The 22,619-nt window shown below is 33.2% G+C and overlaps 4 protein-coding genes across 7 annotated transcripts; 1 reads left to right on the top strand and 3 right to left on the bottom strand.

The window, feature by feature from the left end:
• The first annotated feature begins 1,990 nt into the window (after window positions 1-1,990).
• On the top strand, window positions 1,991-5,550 carry LOC102579014 (F-box protein SKP2A). The gene is made up of 5 exons (XM_015312788.1): window positions 1,991-2,433; window positions 3,579-3,927; window positions 4,014-4,155; window positions 4,884-5,270; window positions 5,311-5,550. Exons 1-4 carry the CDS (start codon window positions 2,195-2,197, stop codon window positions 5,249-5,251), a joined length of 1,098 nt encoding a protein of 365 aa, XP_015168274.1. The 5' UTR covers window positions 1,991-2,194; the 3' UTR covers window positions 5,252-5,270; window positions 5,311-5,550.
• Window positions 5,551-6,808: 1,258 nt separating this feature from the next.
• Window positions 6,809-10,331, bottom strand: LOC102578678 (chaperone protein dnaJ 10). Its single transcript, XM_006356266.2, has 10 exons — window positions 9,901-10,331; window positions 9,323-9,382; window positions 9,137-9,219; window positions 8,585-8,738; window positions 8,339-8,468; window positions 8,006-8,164; window positions 7,733-7,911; window positions 7,567-7,647; window positions 7,302-7,436; window positions 6,809-7,049 (listed from the first exon to the last, which is right to left on the bottom strand). The coding sequence occupies exons 1-10, from the start codon at window positions 9,985-9,987 to the stop codon at window positions 6,969-6,971; spliced, it is 1,149 nt and encodes a 382-aa protein (XP_006356328.1). The 5' UTR covers window positions 9,988-10,331; the 3' UTR covers window positions 6,809-6,968.
• A 356-nt stretch (window positions 10,332-10,687) lies between these two features.
• On the bottom strand, window positions 10,688-13,506 carry LOC107062293 (putative F-box protein At3g10430). Of its 2 annotated transcripts, none has more exons than XM_015312786.1 (2): window positions 13,348-13,506; window positions 10,688-12,076 (listed from the first exon to the last, which is right to left on the bottom strand). In XM_015312786.1, exon 2 carries the CDS (start codon window positions 12,073-12,075, stop codon window positions 11,194-11,196), a length of 882 nt encoding a protein of 293 aa, XP_015168272.1. In that variant the 5' UTR covers window position 12,076; window positions 13,348-13,506; the 3' UTR covers window positions 10,688-11,193. The 2 variants fall into 2 exon arrangements, with proteins under 2 accessions (XP_015168272.1, XP_015168273.1); XM_015312787.1 differs by having other exon boundaries at window positions 13,439-13,504.
• Window positions 10,688-19,254, bottom strand: LOC102606229 (F-box/kelch-repeat protein At3g23880-like). Of its 3 annotated transcripts, none has more exons than XM_006356263.2 (3): window positions 19,082-19,254; window positions 16,391-17,522; window positions 10,688-10,940 (listed from the first exon to the last, which is right to left on the bottom strand). In XM_006356263.2, the coding sequence occupies exons 2-3, from the start codon at window positions 17,519-17,521 to the stop codon at window positions 10,866-10,868; spliced, it is 1,206 nt and encodes a 401-aa protein (XP_006356325.1). In that variant the 5' UTR covers window position 17,522; window positions 19,082-19,254; the 3' UTR covers window positions 10,688-10,865. The 3 variants fall into 3 exon arrangements, with proteins under 3 accessions (XP_006356325.1, XP_006356326.1, XP_006356327.1); XM_006356264.2 differs by having other exon boundaries at window positions 19,168-19,254; XM_006356265.2 differs by lacking the exon at window positions 10,688-10,940 and having other exon boundaries at window positions 16,137-17,522.
• Between the last annotated feature and the right edge of the window lie 3,365 nt (window positions 19,255-22,619).

The following is a 22,619-nucleotide window of genomic DNA, read 5'->3' as shown; positions in this document are numbered from 1 at the left end:
TTTGACCGCAATAAAACAATTCAAAACGTTTTTTAATGTAGTATATAGAATAATATGCTACAAAGCTGAATAAATACTTTGATCCAGTAAGTTGCTTTCAATTTGAAGAAAAGAAATTGAAGAAGACAGCTCAATTGGTTAACGGGAGCAGCTTTGTCTGAATATTTTATGTGTTCATAACCGATATACTTTAATTATTTGTGAAGATCTCTTTAAACAAGCATAAGATTATAGCTAAATCTCGTTTATTATGAAAAATCATTTGATCATGATATTATTTAGAAAATATTTTTTATTTGTATTTACGCCTCTTTAAAATTAGTAATAGTATATTATCTCATTTACATCACATCGAGATAATACAAGATTACTAATTGTGAAATTACATATTCATTTTCTCCAGAAATTTTTTCTTAAATTATTTTAAGAAATTAAAGTTAATATTAAAATTACAAATAAAAATGTATCCAATCTAATGTAATTTGATTTTGCATTCACTCTAAATTTCACTATTTGAAATAGATATCTTAAAAATCTAACCCTATGTGCTTTTTAATTATTCATCCACGTTGAAAGCTTTAATATAATTAATTTCAAGTCAATAACAAATTTATTTTATTAATATTTATAGTCTAAATCTAATTGATAATGATTGAAATATATTTAAATTTGAATTAATTATGACTCTTGTATTCATTTTGGTTTTTATTATTGTAAAAAAAAGAAAGAAAAACTTGTGTTGATTATGATCCCTTCATATCCTTACGACACGTGTACTATTACACATCTCCCACTCCCAATTCATTTCCCTTTACGATGTTTCACAAAAATCTACTCAATTTTCATTCGACCCCTCAAATCTTCCTTTTTCGTAATGTCTATATGATAAAATAAATCAATTTAGTTTGTTTGTTTAATTTTAATTTAATATTGTATAATTTTTTAAAATAAATAAATTTAAAATACATTGGTAATATCAAAATGTTTTTAAATTTTGTGATGTGAAAAGTTAAAGTAAAAAAAATAAAATCATAAAAAGGGAATACATATTTTTTCTAAATGGGCTAAAAAACTAAAATGAAACACAGGATTATTATCTTTTTGGTCAGAGAAAAATATAGGTTCTGAAAGTCTCCAAGTGATTATAACCTCTTGGAAATTTTTTTACTCCTAAATGAGACCACTTTTTTTCATCAATCCCAAGAAAAATACTTTTCATGTTCCATATTGAATGAATTTATTGAGACGATCTATATTTATTACTCTAAGACATAATGCAAATTATATTTTTCACTGTTTTTTTTTTAAATAATAAATATAATTTTATAAGTAATTTAATTTACCTCCTAGAAAATATGAAATTTTATTAAAGAAAAGAATAAACATGAAAATATTAAAATATTTATCTTGAATTCTGAAGAATGATTTTTTTTTTAAACATTCATTTAATATGCAATACCTAATTACTTGTCCACTTTTGAATTGACACACCTATTAAGAAATTAATTATTGACATAATGAGTTTATCATTTTATCCCTATTAATTATGAAGTGGATGGATTAAAAATTAGATTTTTAAGAAATTGTACATTTTTCAAAGTAATTAATTGAGGGTATAATAGGTAAATTGTTTTTGGCCTTTCTTGATTTGTCAAAATGGACAAGTAATTAGGGACAACTATAAAATAAAAAATAAATAAATAATTAGGGACAAATGTAATATTTTATTATAATTAGAAATAATATAATTTTAAAATTATAAATGTAATAAATTTTCAATTACACCTCACAAATTTTAATATATTTTTTCTTAAATATCTATCAAGTCAAATAATGTCACATGAAATAGCACGGAGGGGTGATAAACATTTTCATTTTGATTTCCAAGGGTTGATTATTTCTAGAATTTTCTTGGACAGACTTTACTTGTGTGTACAACTTATGTGATGACACATGTTGTTACTTTCCTTCCCCAATGAAACAAAACTCCCTTTTCCCCTAGAAATACTGATCAATACATACACTACTATACATTCAAGTCTATCTCTTTTTTTTCCTACTCACCTCTCTGTATTTTTGTTTGAAACAGCAACAAGAAGATACCCTTTTTGGGCTTTTCCTTCTTTGTTTTGTGTATATATAGAGGTAGGAGTTTGTGGGGGTGTAAAAAGATTACAACTTTGAGTAGTGCCAAATGTTAGGGGTAGAAGATTTGAGCTTGGACAAGCTGTTTGTGAACAATAGTAGCAGAGGTGGGGTTTGTAAAATGGGGGGTGGGGTGATGATGATGGGAGAGTGGAAGGATATACCTATGGAGTTGTTGTTGAGGATTGCTTCACTTGTGGATGATCGGACGGTGATTGTGGCTTCTGGTGTTTGTAGTGGATGGAGAGATGCAATTTCTTGGGGACTCACTCGTCTTTCCCTTTCTTGGTATGACTGACTTTTCTTGTTTCTTGATTTTGATAAAATTTTAAGGTTTATTTTGATTGTGTGGTTTTGCTTGATGTGATTGATGAAGGGTAGTTCTTGTTCTTCATTTGTTTGATTGTAAATGGTCAGGGGAGTCAAGTCAGCAAAAGACTGAATTTTTGTGTTCTAGAATAGTTGAAGGAAATAGGAAAAATCTACAAGTTTTTATGTGTTGGACTATTTTGGTCCTATTTACCTTGATTAATCTATTTGAGATGTCATGTATGATTGATCAACTGGAGGAACACACATGAGGTTTTCATTGTTTACTTTCTTGGAGGAAGGGTTTGTAAATGTTGTTGAATAAAGCTTTGAGTTTGGAACTAAGGTTAGATGTTAAAAGGGGAATCATAGTAGCTCAGTGGATTGACTACCTGAACTTTTTTATCTCGTTGGTGAGGGTATGAGTCCCCACCTTGTAACCCCTTCTCCTTTACCCTACCCCGGTTTTGTTCTTTTGGAAAAGGTTAGATTTTTTATGTTAAAAGGGGTTGACTGAAGATTTTTTCCAATTTGGATTTGTGAGTGCCAAGACTTGGATGAGCAAAGCTAAGTTGAAAAGCTTGCCTTGCACTGGCATCAAGGGATTTGGGGGAAATGAGGAGATTAGAGAGATTAGGATAGTGATTCAACAGCCTTAATCCCATAGGTCTTATCACATGTGTTTGTATCTGAGATGCCCTAAATATGAAATATGGTCATAGCATAATGGTTATTGTTCTGCTTTGTGGCTAAATTTTACCCTTTTTTCTATGTGCTTCATCCTGGACATCTGGAAGTTAATATCTATGTTTTAGTGCTCAGAAGCATTGGACCTGAGAAGATATAACTTGCATATGATTGTGCATTTGCCTTTATTTTATATTTTTCCTTTACTTTTTGAGGACTTATTCACATGTTGGTTCTTGCTTGCATTTTCTGGATTTGTAGTGTTGGTTTTTCACCCTCTCCTGCTATTAGAATTTGATTGTATTTCCCTATCTTGCTGGTATTAGTAATCTGAGAGTTGATATTCTATGGAATTGAGTACATAGATATTTGTGAGTTATCTTTCCCTTGTTGATTTGTGGTGTTATATCGGTTTCTAAGCTTTTTTGTCCCCTCAGGTGCAAGAGGAATATGAACAATTTAGTGCTGACACTTGCCCCCAAGTTCACGAAGCTGCAGGTTCTAACTCTTAGACAAGATTTACCACAACTTGAGGATGTTGGTGTCGAGACAATTGCCAATCACTGTCATGAATTGCAAGACCTTGATCTTAGCAAGAGTTTTAAGCTAACTGATCGTTCCCTTTATGCTTTAGCTCACGGCTGTCCAAACCTCACAAAGCTGAATATCAGTGGGTGTTCTGCTTTCAGTGATAGCGCTGTTGCATACCTAGCTGAGCATTGCCGAAACCTAAGAGTCTTAAACCTTTGTGGTTGTGTTAAAGCTGCAACTGATAAGGCATTGAAGGTATATGTCTTGTCCTCTCAAATGACCTGTAGGAGTACTAAACCGTTGTTTCTTCGAACTTATATGACTCATATTACTCCTTGCAGGCTATTGGTTACTACTGTAACCGACTGCAGACTGTAAATCTTGGTTGGTGTGATAAAGTTGGTGATGAAGGTGTAATGAGTTTGGCTTATGGGTGTCCTGATCTCAGAGCCCTCGATCTGTGTGGCTGTGTCCTTATAACAGGTAAAACATGTATCTGGTTAGGTTTTGTATTTAATGTCTTCCCTTAGCAGTGGTATGTTTACTACCAAAGAGTCTTAAAACTGACTCGGATTTGCCATGCTTATTAGGGCATAAGTTGTATTCTAGAAATTTTATGCAAAAAAAATCTTACCAAAGAAGACGAACTTATTTATTTCCTATTAGTAACTAACTAGAAGGAGATATTCATGCAAGATATTTTCTTCTAGGAAATGAAAAGTGGAACATGATTTTGATGTATACGAGGGATATGAAGGACCTTACTTTAGATTTTATATCAAATAAACTCCTATGGCTATTTGTGGTGTCTGAAATGAATGATGAAATGCATATTAGACGGTAGAACTGAGCTTTTTTTCTTTGGGGGAGTGTCCAAATTTATGAAGTCTGCCTCAGCCGACTGATTATTAGATGTCTCCTATATTTCTCTGTGTGGATGCTTTTGTTATGAAATTTTATGATCATTGCTCTCGACCTGTTAGAGCAATGGCTACAAGATAGCAGTGTTCTAAGTAGTTTAGAGGTCTGTGTTTCCTCTCGTTGGCTTGTCGAGTGTACTCACACCTATGTTCTACTGCCTACTTCTTGATGGGCTATTAGTGTTTCCTTTTTCTACTGAAGTTTGAGATAAAGTTGCTGATGTCTCCAACTGGATTCATTTTTCTTGGTTTAGTCATCCATTTAACATAGCTATTATCTAATGCCTGCAGATGAGACTGTGATTGCTTTGGCAAACAATTGCACTCACTTGAGATCCCTCGGCCTATACTTCTGTCAGTACATCACAGATAGGGCAATGTACTCTCTAGCTCAGAGTCGGGTCAAGAACAAGCACGAGATGTGGGCATCTATGAAGAAGCACAGGTACGAGGACGAAGGGCTTATGAATCTAAACATCAGCCAATGCACTGCTCTCACACCTCCCGCCGTTCAAGCAGTATGCGAAGCATTTCCTGCTCTGCACACATGCCCTGAGCGACATTCCCTCATCATTAGCGGATGCCTGAACTTAACATCAGTGCACTGCGCCTGCTCTGTCCAAGCTCACCGTGCGCGTGTTCTCCATCCAGCTCACTGAGTGTTCTATGGAGGAGAAGTTGCCAAGTTTTTTTTTTTTGAGAATGGTAAAGAGAAAAGTTGCCAAGTTTCGAAGCCGTCATAGAGGGAGAGAAGAAAAATAGGGTGAGAAGGTTGAAACGCCCTTGTACATATTTGTTTGTGAAAAAACTATGCTGGACAATCTAGGCTGTTTAAGCCAAACAGGTTCTGTTTGTTTAATCTGTTGGACTGAGAACTTGTTGGTTTATGTCAAAACTCTTAAAGACTCCTTTCATGTGTTTTGACTATTTGGTGAAAGACATTTAATTTCCTGTTTCATATTTCACTCCTAAAATATGGAGAAATAACTTTTTAAGTGGAGAAATTCTATAAAAGCTTTTCACTGCTTCTCTAGGTTAATCTATATGTTGGAAAAACTTGTTTGCTTTCTTAAAAAAATTAATACAGGGGATGCAAAATCAACCTATAAAATTAAGTTTGGGTAGGTTAATTTGTTTATTTTATTAATTTAGTTCATTTCAGTATGTTTGATTTTGTCAGTTTAAAAATTGAGTTATTATGCATTCCAAATTAATTAAAGTGTTTTTTTTATTAGGTATTTAAATAAATTATAAGAAAATAAATGAAACAAATTGAAATTTTAACAAGAACTGAACGAAAAGAATGAAAAGAAAAATATTACCAGCTTCTAGTTTTTTGACATAAAGGAAATACCAAGAATCAACAAAAGGGGTCAAGTTATTATGTTAAAGTTTTATTTCATTCAAGTTTAAGTAACTTTTTATTTATTTATTTATTTCTGTCTATTCTTTGATCAATTAAGATTTAGTTCACTCGGTTCATTGTATTAGGTTTCCCGATTGACGTAAGGTTTTTTTCCAAGCATTATTAATACAGTTGGAGTTTAAGTTGTATGTACTGATTGACCTAAGGTTTTTTCCCAACACGTTATTAATATAGTTTAACTTGTGATTCTACTTCTATTTTTATCAGGTTACAATTAGCTAATTAGTGATATTTGTGTAAATATTTTTCGGTAGTGACGTAAGTGGGAAAAAGGATATTATTTGCAGAAATTACAGTAATCAGATAGGTGATGAAATAAAAAAGAAAAAAGAAAAAAAAAGATAGGTGATGAAATAGACATGTGAACATAAAGTTCTTAAATTGGTAGTATTACTTTTTAGCAAATGAAAGTAATCTAAAATTAGTAAATAATAGCTATTGCTTAGTAGAACTTTGTCTCTAATTTTAGTGACATTTTCCTTCTTATGGCAGTTTTACTAAAATTATGGAATTATTGTTTTTGCGTAATCTAATAAACACAATCAGAAATAAGATAATCCAACAAACTTCTATAATTGTAGAAATAATGATAGATATGATCTACTTGACTGAAAAAACAAAGAACCAAAAAAAAAAAAAACTTTTGGAGGGAATTAAAAATATATTTTTCATACTTTTTACGTATTATTTTAAGATTTATTATGTGTAAAATAAAGATTCCTAGTGAAAAGGACATGAAATTAAAAATAAATTTGTATAATCATTTAAAACAAACATAGTATTTCATTACATGTTTTTCCAATTACAAAACAAGCTGCACAAATATTAATTGGCTTACGCCTTTTTGAGTTTTCTTTTCAATTATCCGTATTGCATAAACATTCATAAGTGGGATTGATTAATTCGAAGCTAGCTTACGGAATCGAAGCGAAGGAATTAGTTCATCCATATTATTTGCCTTTGTATACAATCTCTTCATCATCCACATCGAATGCTGGATTACACAAACATCTAAAGAGTCTACCAATTCCCTACAATATCACAAACCAAAAAAATAATTAGTATTTATGTATTAAAATCTCATCGTCAACTTTTAGTGTAGTGTCTGAGATTTGAATTTGAAACATTAAGATGAATTTTGAATTCCCTAGATTGCTGAGTCAACCTCTAATCTTGTATTCAGGGGAATAAAAACATTATCTTAACTTTATGTCTCGAAATATCATTGGTTTCAATAGATAGTATATAGTAAGTAAAAGAGTAAATGGAAGCAAAAAGAGAACCTGTGTGAGTAGAGGAGTTCTATAATTTAGTGTTCTTAATGAGTCTTCATCATCATCACTGCTATCTGAACTAGATTCATCAGCATTAATATCGCCTATTGTCTTCTTTTTCGACGTTCCAACACACTTCTCCCTCTATAGAATAAAAAGGAAAAAAATGCAAATGTTACAATGAATTAGTATAGTAGCTCAATAACCAACAAGACAGACTTGTGTTTAGAAGGGATATGATAAGTACATATCACAAGTTATGCTTAAACCTTACCTCAAATACTTTTCCCAAAATCTTTAAAGCCATCGCACGTTTCTTGAGTTCTTCCTTCTTCACATTGCCTTCTTGTAGTACCTGAAAGATTACTCAGAAGTAACTTAAAGGTCTCTTTCAAGAATAAAGCCCGTTTCAACGTAGCAACATTTGATCCAAGGCTTACCAATTGGCAAACATGTAAAAGAGTCACTTCAATGTCTACGACATTTAGTTTCCACAATGAATTCATTAATGTTTCTCTGTTTAATCTTAGATGTGATTCAACATCGTTTTCAGGGCCACTACCATCCATTTTAAACTGGCGACGAACATCTTCTTGAAGTTGTAGCAGTTGAAAAGCACCTATAAAACATTATAGTCCACTGCATCAAAGATACAGACAGATATATGACAAGCAGGGGAGTATTGTATCTTGAGTGAGATAATGTAAGTTTACCTTTTGCTGCTGTTAGCTGTGACTTCCAGAAATGACCTTTGTTGCGAACCCACTCGGCCATGAATGGAACTCCCAAGTAAATTGCTTTCTTTCCAAGCTCTTGTGCTGCCTGTCTTGTGTATATGTATCCAATAGTTTGAAGAATCTCAGCTCCAAATGCTGTTAACAGAAATGTCAGGTTCTAATTAAGATTTTTTTCTTGATTTAGCTCTCTTCTAAGGTCACAATAGATTTCACTGTGCTTATTCAATGCTGTCATTTTAACACTTGTCATGGTAAATTCTGTAAAACTTACAGCAATCACTAGATGAAGCACAAGAGTAGTGAGCTGACCTGCTTGTGAAAGATGTTCTGCTTCAGATTCTACACGACGTATAAATCCCATTCTGTCACCACGAACGTATTGTTGAAGAAAATCTTTGAGTATTCTAGCAAGCTTTTCTTCCCTTTCCTTTTGGACACCCTTCATAACATAGTTCTATTATAACAAAGCTATGTTCTTTTTTCTCTTGTAACAAACAGCCAAAAAAGTGGAGACACATATAATTTGAATGTTAATGAACTTCATGACATACTTGCCTTGAGTCTATCATGGAGCTTTTCAGGGTTGTCGTTTTCGCTAACTAATTCAGAGGAAGCCATTGATGCAACAGATAGATGCCCGATGTAGTCTTCAAAAAGTTCGCTCCCAAAGAGGAGTGCAAACACAGCAGTTGGATCAAGCATAGTTTCCCTACAAAGAGAACATCAAAATTAGTATTGATGGTAATAGAAAAAACATCTTTTTACATAGAAATTTGTGAATTAGCAAACTACTTGCATTTATCATCTTAAGGGGTCGTTTGGTTGCTGGCTAGGAAGAGAGTTATTCATGTTTTAAAACTAACAAAATTAATACCATGTATTTGGCACTCTGCACACCAAATATGGTGTTTGATTATCGTTTTACAATCCCACATAAATAAAGCATGTATACATTTTGAGTCAATTTATGTACTATTATATGCAGAGTAGAAGATGGAATAACTAAACCTAGCATAACTAATCTTTGCATTATTAATACCTGCATAACTCTAACCAACAACCAAACGACCCCATAAAATTCAGAAGAAGCAATTCTAGAAAGATTACCTGGAGACACATGACTTTCCATTTTGATCATATACATTTCTCTGTACTGGATCACTCAAAACCTGATATGCCTCTCCTAATTCCTGTTTTTAACAATTTAAAAACATTAAAAAAAAAAACAGATAATTTTTTGCCTAAATTTTACAGAAAAGTGAACATAAAATAAGCAACAAGCAATGTGCTTGCCTGAAATTTTTGTGCAGCAAGAGGATCATCTGGATTTTTATCAGGGTGAACTTGCCTGGCCTGCACCACAAGATGAAAAAACAGATTTCCAACATCATTTAACAAATCAGAAAGGATAAGACATTTTCCATTACCATTTGTACTTCAAATCAAAATGAAAGTTGATGAAACAAATCTTCATTTCCAAAACAAACATCCCAAGAATCATACTACTTGGATCCATTTATCAAATTCTATAAGTTTAAACAAATGAAACTTAAACAATACTACTCTCCCTATCTTAATTTATGTAGTAAAGTTAAAGTTTCGAGAGTCAGCCAAATTTTCTTTTTGACTAGAATTTCTTGTTACCTATCATGATTTACCGTGCTTTTTACAGTGTTTTCAAATATATACATTTTATATCAAAAAACATAAAATTTTTGTGTCCAGATTCACACCATCAAATTTTAGAAGTTTGAATCTAGAAATTCCAACTAATGCCAGGTAAATTAGATCAATTCCAACACTCTAAAAAACTACACAAAATTCAAACATAGAAAGTAAAAAAACAAAACAAAAGAAAGAAATTCAAAAACCTTGAGATAATAGGCCTTGCGAATTTCCTCTTCAGATGCTAAAGGACTTAAACCAAGAACATCATAATACTCTGTCTCTTTCACCATTTTCTTTTCTTTTTCCAAAATCCCAATTAACAAAAAAACTACTCTTTTACCTCCTCCAATACTCTAATCACCTTTTTTACGCGGTTCTAAAATTTTGATGCAAGAGCGGAAAACCACTTGACAGTAAGTAAAGGAAACAAACCAAATGAAAAAAAAAAAACTCTGAAAATTGTATGATCAAGAAAACTTGCAAGGACAAAGAAGAAAGAGGAGGGGGTGGGTGGGGTGTTTTAGAGGGGGTGTGGGGTATGATGAAAAGAATGTCACAGAATAAGAGAGTGCCCCCACGAGACAAAGCTGCCTTTCCAGTTCTGATCAACGAATTAATTAAGGCTTTTCGCGGGAGAAAAACACTATTTTAACTGTCACTTTGTGCCTTTCATCATTTTATCAACTACTCTTTTCAAACTTCTACTTTTTTGCTTCATGGGCTCTGGGCTTTTTTCTCTTCTTTAATGGGCTTTATTTTTTTTCTGGGGGCCCATTTTCTTGGTGGTGTCTTGGACCTACCTTATCCAATTGTGTAGTCACTCACTTGAAACAATAATTGTGGACCAAAATATAGATATAGATGCAGAGCACTTAAAATCTGTTGCTTGTCGATACTCTAAAAATAGTGTATTTTTGGAGAATCTGACATGAGTGAATGCACAACTTAGCTTAAAATGTCTTAGTCCAAAAGGAATGTCCCTTGATACCATAAACAAAAAATACCATGTCTGCTTTTTATTCAATAATAATAATACAAAGATGACTGATCCAAACAATTTTAAGCTCAAACACAATGTTATAAGGTAAGATAAGAACTAATGTCACAATATTACAGGTAAATCGTTTTTTTTCTTCCTGTTTTTCAATTTTTATCACTATAATATTTTCTATTCCAAATCTTTAAGATCCTCATCCATTGGTATGGTATAGAAGAAGTGTTCAATTTGCTCGACTGCATTATCCTCGCCCTGTGTCTTGTTTCCTCTCTTTATTGGAGCTAGGCTCTCCTTGTAATTGAAAACCCAACAGCCAGCAATGTTAAGGTCCAGCTGAAATCCAAGATCTGTAACTTGTCTTGTTGTAGGGTCATATAGCACCAGCTGTGAAGTTTCTGTGATCTCAAAAACCATGTTATCGTTATCCCAGATGTTGCGAGGCCAATGAGCATCTATATGAGGTTGTACAGTTAGAACTTTGGACCAAATTCCCTCTTGTTCATACCCACACATCATATATGGATGTCATAGGTTTGCCAGGGTCACCGGTTAATAAAGCAAGTGAGTTGCCACGCAATGTAAGCGTCCCCCAATGTTCACTTGGAATATCTGGGACTTGCATCTCCCTAAACTGTTCGCTGCCCATGTCAAAAGAGCGAATCGTGTAGATCTCATCAAGGCCCCTAGAAAGCCAATAATAAACCCCGTTGAGATAAGTGGCATCAAGGGGTGCAGATAAGGTAGAACTGGAAGGGAATTCAGGAGTTAGGTGTTTCCATGAGTTGTTGCATGAGGAATAAACACAGGCATAGACACGAGGACAAACACCTTGTCCCGGTTCATCCCAGAATACTCGAATCCATACAACCTTATAATCTTGAGTCAACAGGTCAAATCCCAATCCGAACTGATGATCATGGTCCGAGAAAAAGTACTCAATCTCAAAAGGCGCAGGCGGCAGAGACCTGAACTCTCTGGTGGCAGGATTCCACAAACCCAAGCAGACATTGTCTCCATAAAACTTCTTCTGCACTAAGAATAAGCCATCAACTGGACCAGCAACACACGTGAAATCAGCGACCCTCGGAAGCTGAAGGAGAGTTTTTTGTTCAGGGGTCACACCTGGAACAATTTCTTCAGGGAGCAAGGAGAATACAACAGACCTTACGATGGCGTCTACTTCACGTGCTACTTTCAAGTTGCAAACAAGGAGACGGGCACGATTGTTCTTGTGATGAAAATGTTTTTCTATGAAACTCGGACTTTTGATGAGAGCATACCAGTGCTTGCACACACATTTGAAAAGCAAGAGTGATTCCACTGGCAATCTCAATAGAATATCAACTACTAGATCTTCTGGTAAAGGACAGCGACCATCCATACTGGTGGAAATATAAGTAGAATGAGGCAACTTACAAACATATTGAAAGAGAGCAGATCTAGAAAACATGCATTAATAGAACACACAGTGCAACAAAAAAGATCAAGTAGTAGCATTACCATGTGAAGCAAAAAAGGGGAAGTTACAAATTTGACCACTCAGCCACAAATATTTACATCCGCAAGCCATTACACATATATTATGGGTATACATATTTTTAAAAATATTTTGACAAATCTTCTTGTAGATCAATTTTGGAGAAAAGATCCAAAATAGTTCCTTATGTTTGGCTTCAGACTCAAGGTCATCCCTTCCCTTTCTTTTATATGGTGCACTAATAGTCCTTTAAGTTTCAAGTATTAGTGCACTTTTAATCTCTTCATTAACATCCATTTACTCATTAACGTTTTGATCCTTTACACATCCATTTATGGCCTCCGCTGTATACGTTCTGGTATAACACAAATTAATTCTTAGATTTATCTTAGCAGTTGCAGATGAGTCTTCATTTGTACTTGTTTTATTTTTTGGCTCTGCATCTTTCATTGTTTGGTGTGCACCATTCAAGATTTGCTAATTCTTTAACTTTCTCCTCTATTTTCCATACGCAATTAATAAGCTGACTATAAGTCTTTGGGTTTTCCTGAATAAAAGCTGACTATATATCTGAAACATAACCAAAGAATAAAATAAAAACAAGAAAAAAGGAAAAATATAATACATACTTAGTCTTCGTGTATCAATATCTCAAATTAGCATCGGATAAAAGTGCACTAATACTTAAAACTTTGGAGGACTATTAGTGCACCAATTGATGATTTCGAATCTAAAGCCAAAAATAAAGGACTATCTTGTATTTTTTCTTTCGATTTGGGCTGATATGGTTTGGACGGATCAATAATCAGCCAAATAGAGTCAATAAGAGGAGACTAGTAAAGAAGTAGTCATGCGGTTTTCTAGTCTTTTCATTAACTAGTCAATAATTATTTTTAAAGCTACATATCAAGTTAGCATATAGAGCAATTTTGCAGGTAATTTAAGGATTAAGGAGCATGAAACAGTAATTACCCTTTTCTACTAATATCAATCTACAAATCCTTGGAAATGGAACAATTTTAACTTGCCCAATATTGAAATGTAAAAGATGGAAAGAAATAAAAAGAATTAGCATAAACAGAAACAATGACAGCAAAACCCTATATCCATCCCCAAATAGCACAAATTCAGATTCAGATTCAGATTCAAATTCAAAAAAATAATCAGAAATCTAACCTTATAAGCTGATGAAGAAGAAGTGCCGCAATTACGACAAGGTAAAAATGGAAAAAGAGATTGGATTGATTGAGTGGTGTTGTAGAAATACCTCCAACAGTTGACTACTTCCTCACTTTCCTACACTTCTTTTGTCATTTTAGTTTATATAACTCCCCTTAATTCCTTTTATCCAAGTTTTTAATACCAAGGGATATGATGGAGTAATAAGTACTTATTCATTGTTAATTAGAGGTCTTGGATTTGAATCTTTTGGCTATGAAGTCATCCGTGTTAGGGAGCACTTTACCCATAATGTGAGATTTTTCGACTGGGCTCTAATATGGATACCGAACATTGAGCGATTTTTCTTTTTTTACCTTAGTGGTCATTTGGTAGGTGGATAAAGCTACATCTAATACATGAATCACTACAAGAAAAGTGCTGATTACCTGGGAATTATTGTAGAGAATATATGATAACCCTAATGGGTGGAGGGAGGACCAATTTATAGAGGTTATGATTTAATCTGGTATATCCATCAAGTAACCAATGTACGGACGAGATCTATTCCTTATTAAATATTATTTATGGTATTACTTGCGTTACTAGTAAACTTGAGCCATAAGTAAGAAATAATTAATAATAATTAATAATAATTCTTACACTTCGGGGTGCCTTCGCCATAGTTCAAGTCTGGAGTCGGCCATTTCAGTTCTTGAAAGCTTTTAATCTAGCTAGTGTTATTCATAGTACTTCCGTGTACTTATCGACCTTATGTGAGTCCAAACTCGTTTGAGTTATACATTTACTTTCTAATTGTGCACGAGTATACATACTTTCTAGGCTTATAGAGGTCCAGTTAGGTTATAGATTATTGCTTTACTTTACTACTTCGTTCTTTTCAGACTCGTGAGCTATATAGTTAGACTTTCCGTTATTGCTTTGTTCATTTGACCTCTAATTACTGTTACTTTCATATTCTTCATATTGTTTTTACTTTCCAAGTTCAGTTGACCTATGATGCCTACTGGACACCTGTTGTTCTGATATTCATGCTACACTCCACATCTGTTTTCTTGATGTGGATTTGAGCGCCAGCCGACAACGGTGATTGGAGCCTAAGTAATGCGGAGATCTTCTGAGATGAATGGTGAGCTAATGGCGTCCTAGTTCGACTTATCTCCATATGTATATAATTTTTTACATGTCTTTTGTATTCGAGACAAATTTATTAAGTTAGTCAATAGCATAGGCTCGAAACTATGACTAGAACATTGAGTGCATGACATGCACATCTTACTCCTTACTTTCCTTATTCGTGCCTGTTTTTTTCATACTTTCTAACTTTCACTAGTACATTATCCCTTGTTAAGGAAAATTATGTAAACAAAATAGTAAATGGCCTGATCCACTTAAGAGTGAGGGCTAGTTCATTGATTGATACAGCTAAATCACATTAAATAATAAATACGGAGGAGGGCCTAAAATACCCTTCAAGTATAGGTAATGGAACAAAAATACCCTCTTCCACCTTTAGGCTCCAAAATACCCTTCCATCCATCTATATGGACCTATATTACCCTTTCACTTAACAGATTCTTTAAGACTAATAATTAATCTTTTCATTAATGATGTGACAGTCTTTAATTGGTTGAAATTGGAATTAACCAAAATAAGAATTTCTCTTAATTAAACCCAGATCCAACTAAATTCCACCCGACTCACTTAAAATTCTATTGACCCATATCTTAAATAATCAAACTTCAATCAACAACTTGCTCCAGTTATTTTTAATCCCAGTCAAAAAAGAGGTACATTAGACCATAAACAACATGAAACTTCCGAAAATTCCCTGGAAACATTCCAAGAAGGAAGAAGTGAAATACAAGATCAAGTGCCACTATAATCATATACCAATATACACCATATTTTGAAACACTATGAAAAGTCCAGCAAATCTCCAATCTCTGGGAAACATAAACTCAAAGCGGTAAAATTTCTCAAAATCCGAAACCCTAGAGTTCAAAAATTATTTCACTTCTTTCTTTTTTGCGATTCATATAAAGCACCGCACGCAAAAAGCAAAACCAACATAATTTTGGGAAATTCTCAAAGCAGAATCATGGAATAGAATATAAAAAAAAAATAAAAAATTTAGCCATAGCAAGAGATTATATACTTGATGAAGAAAAGCGATAGATATCGCTTTTCTTCATCTGCAAATTTTACGAGAAAATTATATGGAGAGAAATTCAGTGTACAGAGAAAAAAAAGGAAACTCACCGCTACACACTCGATTCTTCTTGTTTTTTTTTAAAGATATGGGTCAGTAAAATTTTACGTGGGTTGGGTAGAGTTTAGTTGGATCCGGGTTTGATTTGGAGAAATTATTGTTTTTGCTTAATCTAAATTCCAGCCAATTAAAGATTGTCACATCATTAATGAAAAGATTAATTATTACTCATAAAAAATCTGTTAAGTGAAAGGGTAATATAGGTCCATATAGATGGATGAAAGGGTATTTTTGAGCCCAAAGGTGGATGGAGGGTATTTTTGTTCCATTCCCTATACTTGAAGGGTATGTTAGGCCCTTCTCCGTAATATATATTACATTTTTGAACTGTTAAACTAGAAACAAGATTTAGGATTTTTCAAGTGGACCAAAATACAGATATTGATGCCGAGTACTTAAAGTCTGTTGCTTGCCGATACTCTAAAAGTAGTAGTGTATTTTTGGAGAATCTAACATGAGTGGAGAGTACACGCGCAACTTAGCTTAAATTGTGTTGGTCCAAAAGGAATGCCCCTTGATACCATAAACAAAAAATACCATGTCAGCTTTTTATTCAATAATAGTACAAAGATGACTGATCCAAACAATTTTAAGCTCAAACACAATGTTATAAGAAGACAAGATACGAACTAATGTCACAATATTACAGGTAAATCGTTTTTTTTTCTTCCTGTTTTTCAATTATTATCATTATAGTATTTTGTATTCCAAATCTTAACGATACTCATCCATTGGTATGGTATAGAAGAAGTGTTCAATTTGCTCGACCTCGCCCTGTGTCTCGTTTCCTCTCTTTATTGGAGCTAGGCTCTCCTTGTAATTGAAAACCCAACAGCCAGCAATGTTAAGGTCCAGGTGAAATCCAAGATCTGTAACTTGTCTTGTTTTAGGGTCATATCGCACCAGCTGTGAAGTTTCTGTGATCTCGAAAACCATCTTATCATTATCCAAGATGTTGCGAGGCCAATGAGCATCTATATGAGGTTGTACAGTTAGAACTTTGGACCAATTTCTGTCTTGTTTCATTACCCACACATCGTATATGGATGTCATTGGTTTACCAGGGTCTCCGGTTAACATAGCAAGTGAGCCGCCATGCAATGTAAGTGTCCCCCAATGTTCACTTGGAATATCTGGGACTTGCATCTCCCCAAACTGTTCGCTGCCCATGTCAAAAGAGCGAATCGTGTAGATCTCATCAAGGCCCCTACAAAGCCAATAATAAACCCCGTTGAGATAAGTGGCGTCAAGGGGTGCAGATAAGGTAGAACTGGGAGGGAATTCAGGAGTAAGGTATTTCCATGAATTGTTGCATGAGGAATAGACACAGGCATAGACACGATTATTAGCACCTTGTCCCAGTTCATCCCAGAACACTCGAATCCATACAACCTTATAATCTAGAGTCAACAGGTCAAATCCCAATCCGAACTGATGATCATGGTCCGAGAAAAAGTACTCAATCACAAAAGGCGCAGGAGGCAGAGACCTGAACTCTCTGGTGGCAGGATTCCACAAACCCAAGCAGACATTGTATCCATAAAACTTCTTCTGCACTAAGAATAAGCCATTAACTGGACCAGCAACACACGTGAAATCAGTGATCCGAAGCTGAAGGAGAGTTTTTTGTTCAGGGGTCACACCTGGAACAATTTCTTCAGGGAGCAAGGAGAATACAACAGACCTTACGATGGGGTGTACACGTGCTACTTTCAAGATGCAAACAAGGAGGCGGGCACAATTATTCTTGTGATGAAAATGTTTTTCTATGAAACTCGGACTTTTGATGAGAGCATACCAGTGCTTGCACACACATTTGAAACGCAAGAGTGATTCCACTGGCAATCTCAATAGAATATCAACTACTAGATCTTCTGGTAAAGGACGGCGACCATCCATACTGGTGGAAATATAAGTAGAATGAGGCAACTTACAAACATATTGAAATAGAATAGATCTAGAAAACATGCATTAATAGAACACACAGTGCAACGAAGAAGATCAAGCAGCAGCATTACCAATGTGAAGCAAAAAAGGGGAAGTTACACATTTGACCACTCGGCCACAAATATTTATATCCGCAAGCCAATACACATATTATGGGTAAACATATTTTTAAAAATATTTTGACAAAATTTCTTGTAGATCAATTTGGGAGAAAAGATCCAAAATAGTTCTTTATGTTTGGCTTCAGACTCAAAGTCATCCCTTCCCTTTCTTTTATATGGTGCACTAATAGTCCTTTAAGTTTCAAGTGTTAGTGCACTTCTAGTCTCTTGATTAACATCCATTTACTCATTAACGTTTTGATCCTTTACACATCCATTTATGGCCTCCGCTGTATACATTCTGGTACAAAACAAATTAATTCTTAGATTTATCTTAGCAATTGCAGATGAGTCTTCATTTGTACTTCGTTTTATATTTTGGCTCTGCATCTTTCATTGTTTGGTGTGCAGTATTCAAGATTTGCTAATTCTTTAACTTTCTCCTTTATTTTCGATACACAATTAATAAGCTGACTAAGTCTTTGGGTTTTTCCTGAATAAAAGTTTCTTGCGCTTTGCCTATATATCTGGAGCATAACCAAAGAATAAATAAAAACAAGAAAAAAGGAAAAATATAATACATACTTAGTCTTCGTGTATCAATATCTCAAATTAGCATCGGATAAAGGGTGTGTTCCGTAGAAAATAGTTTCTAATCAAAATTTTTGGAAAAGATTTTCTTAGGAAAACAAGTTCCATACGTGACACTTCAAAATTCAAATGAAGAAAATGACTTTCTAAAGGAAGTAGGGAAAACAAGTTTCATATGTGACATTTCAATTGAGTATGTCCTCCCACTCTCTAAGACACCACATATTCACCTCACTCCCGTAGCTTCCATACCCACTACCCTACACATCTACCCCACCTCCGTCCCTCATAGTATTGTCTAGATAATACATAAATGCTTTTAGAATAATATTAAATTTTTTTTGCTTATATACCAAACACAAAATATACATAAGAATCTCACTTATTTTCCTAGAAAATATTTTTCAAAAAATATTTTCCTTGGTACCGTACACACCCAAAGTTCCAATGTCCTCGGATAATATCAGCCAAATAGAGTCAATAAGAGGAGACTAGTAAAGAAGTAGTCATGTGGTTTTCTAGTCTTTTCATTAACTAGTCAATAATTATTTTTGAGCTACAAATCAAATTAGCATATAGAGCAATTTTGCAGGTAATTTAAGGAGCATGAAACAGTAAATACCCTTTTCTGCTAATATCAATCTACAAATCCTTGGAAATGGAACAATTTTAACTTACCCAATATTGAAATGTAAAAGATGGAAAGAAGTAAAAAGAATTAGCATAAACAGAAACAATGGCAGCAAAACCCTATATCCATCCCCAAACAGCACAAATTCAGATTCAGATTCAAATTCAAAATAATAATCAGAAATCTAACCTTATAAGCTGATGAAGAAGAAGTGGCGGACAAGGAAAAAATGGAAAAAGAGATATCGGATCGATTGATTGGTGTTGTAGAAATACCTCAACAGTTGACTACTTCCTCACACTTCTTTCGTCATTTTATTTTACTACTTCTTGGGAACGCGTTTGTTCCTCTCCTTTTTTTTTCTCGCGTGTGTTCCTTATTATTATTAAATTTTTATATACTAAAAAGTTGAGTTATAAAATAGAAAATGCTGAAATTAACAATAGTAGTTTTATCATTTATATTTTATTTACTAAATAATAAAAAATATATACTGGAGCATTTTTTGTTAACCTTCATTTGTTGTTTCTCACTCTCTTTTCTTCTCATGTTGAAATTTGATTGTGCAATTACCTTCCTATGATAACATCAATCTTTGTGAAATTGGTTCTTAAAAAGCAAATTCAAATTTTAATTTTGGAAGTGTTTTTACATAATAGTGGAGAATGATTCTTCATATTCAACTTTTAATTTTGAATTGTAATGAACAATTACTATTCAAATACAAATCTAGTTTATTTTTAACCTTACATTTATTGAATCTTTAATGTGTACGTTAATGATATATAATAATTTATTAATTAGGTATTTGATTTAGTGTAGGGGCAAAATGGTAATTCAACTATACACTTTCGAGTTTTCACTTTTAATAAGTAATTATAATATATACAAAAGATTAAACCATTTGATATTAAAAAAATATATGTATGAGTAATAATTAACATTCAATGGCAAAAGAATGTATCACATTCTCATAAACAATATCTCTAAGGCAAAAGTAGACATTCTAATTTGGACAATTACTACTTAACTACTTATGGGTTCAGCCAATAATCTGGAGATAGGAGTTTGACAATTTTTCAGCCATAGTTAAAATTCTACATCAATAATAAATAGCTTCTTATCACAGTAAATAGACATTTGAATAATTAATATAAATTGAGCAACACAAACTTTTCAAAATGACTTATTCTAGATATATAATAGGGAAAAGGGTCAAAATTACCCCTCAGTTTTGTTTTATTGGTTAACTTTATCCTTACCATTAAAAACAAGTTATTTTTACCCCTGTCGTCAATAAACTTAACAAATATACCCCTCCTTGAACGGAAACCCCCAAATCAATTGAAATTACCCGATTTTAATTGAAATTATCCAATTTCTTTTTTAACCCGAACTAGAACCCAACCCACTAAACTAAACAAATTAACCCATTTCCAATCTTCTTCATCTCAGTGTTCTTGGCTAAGTACCCTAAGAACACTCACAATCTTTATCATAGCTAACACATAAATCCTACATTGTCTGACAAAATCAATTGAAAAGGTTCGTTGGTTGAATGTATAACAAGTAAATTATTTTTGCTGAACAACATCCCGCCTCTCTCTGTTGTGGGGTTCAGCGAAGAACAAGCCACAGAGCAAGTAAATGGAAAAGTTTCAATTTACACATCATCATTCAATCCAATGAAGAAAACCATTTCTAGGTACCAACCAAATTACTTTTTGATTTGTTGTCAGTAGGCTGCCCCTAAATGTGTACCCAATAGTACATCTAATTCTTCTTTACCTGGCTCGTAAATCAATTCAGTGGCCCTCCATGATTCTTGTATGTGCACGTAAAATTAAGCTACAATGGAGGGGAGGTTTTTCTTTTCTCTATCTTTTTATTTGTTCAAAATGTTTCCAATATATCATCATATTTGATGAGTACTGGATATTTGATGATTACTGATTTCTTGTATGTAGCAAATCATGTGATTGAACGACTGCAGTGTTTAGCCTAGGCAACCTTCAACAAACAATTTGGAGATAAATATCAGGTCTTTTCGATTGATTTTGTTAGACAATGTAGAATTTGTGTTAGCTATGATAAAGATTGTGAGTGTTCTTAGGGTACTTAGCCATGAACACTGAGATGAAGAAGATTGGAAATGGGTTTATTTGTTTAGTTTAGTGGGTTGGGTTCTGGTTCAGGTTAAAAAAGAAATTGGATAATTTCAATTAAAATTGAATAATTTCAATTGATTTGGGGATTTCCGTCCAAGGAGGGATATATTTGTTAAGTTTATTGACGGCAGGGGTAAAAATAACTTGCTTTTAACGGTAAGAGTAAAATCAACCAATAAAATAAAGTTGATGGGTAATTTTGACCCTTTTCTCTATATAACATATATGGACAATTTGAGGAATGAATGTTTCAACACATGAATAATAGACTAATAAGGTCAATAGATTATACATATAAATGAAAAGTTAAATAAAAATACAGCCTCAAAATCACATACTATGATCCATCATTTATCTCCAATTCGGTGGCCCAGTTTATTTTAGGGTATGGATTCTTTTATTTTTAAAAAAAAAACATATTTGATTTTTCTCATTTAGTTATTCCTCTCCCTACTCATAAATAATAATCTCGAAAAAATATTTTTACTAAAGTAGAACACTCTATCAAGAGCCAAATAAACATATCAAATTAACTAATTAATCTTTCATCAATTATTGATAGAACATGAATTGTATATCACTACTTTCTTCATGTAGGATACAAGATATTTCAATAGAAAAACAAAATCATAAGAAAGCATATCAAAATATAAAAAAAGGACATATAAAATACTTTGGCTGGACAAGGAGGAGCGGATAAAAACAAAAGGAAATTACTGCACATACAAAATGATGAGCAAGATTAGTTTTTTGCAGGATAGTCTCTCATCCTCCTCTTATCATTTACATGAAAACCATGCTAGGCATTTTATAGCAATAGCTAGGATGACCTTTGAGTAGATAATTAATTTGCATTAATTTAGTTTAATGATTTTAGTCCATATCAAATTTATTTAATGGAAAACTCTTCAAATACTCTTGATTTTACAGAAAAAGAGAAATTGACTATTAATGTGAATTTGATTCATGTACCAATTTAAATGAGTTTAATCTAAGGAAGTGAAAAAATCATTAACATTTTTATTAAAACGATACAATTTAATATTTAAATTAAATAGTTAAATATTTTATAACATTTTAATTTATAATAGGGGTAAAACGGTAATTCAACTTTTAACTTTTTTTATTCCCGCTTATAGTAATATATGATACAACTCCTCTTAATTCCTTTTATCTAAGTTTTTAATTATGTGGTGGAGTAATAAGTACTTATTCATTCTTAATTAGAGGTTCCAGTTTGAGTCTTTTTGGCTATAAAATCATCTCTGTTAGAGCGCTTTACCCATAATCTAAGATTTTTCGACACAAATTCAAATTTAGTGAGGCTCTAATATGGATATCGAACACTGAGGGGAAAATAAAAATAAAAATTACCTTAGGGGTTATTTGGTAGGTGGATAAAGCTACATCTAATACATGAATAACAAAGTTATTTATGTATTTAATTTATATAATGTTTGTATAAAAGTTATTCATATATTAACAAAGATGTTTCTCTCTACGATATGTTCCCACAGGAGAAAGAGTTTGTTACTTGAAGAGGGGGGGGGGGGATGTTG

Source organism: Solanum tuberosum, unplaced genomic scaffold (genome assembly GCF_000226075.1).
Source record: "Solanum tuberosum cultivar DM 1-3 516 R44 unplaced genomic scaffold, SolTub_3.0 scf00213, whole genome shotgun sequence".
Classification (NCBI taxonomy): Eukaryota; Viridiplantae; Streptophyta; class Magnoliopsida; order Solanales; family Solanaceae; genus Solanum; species Solanum tuberosum.
This window is presented reverse-complemented; position numbering and strand designations above follow the sequence as displayed.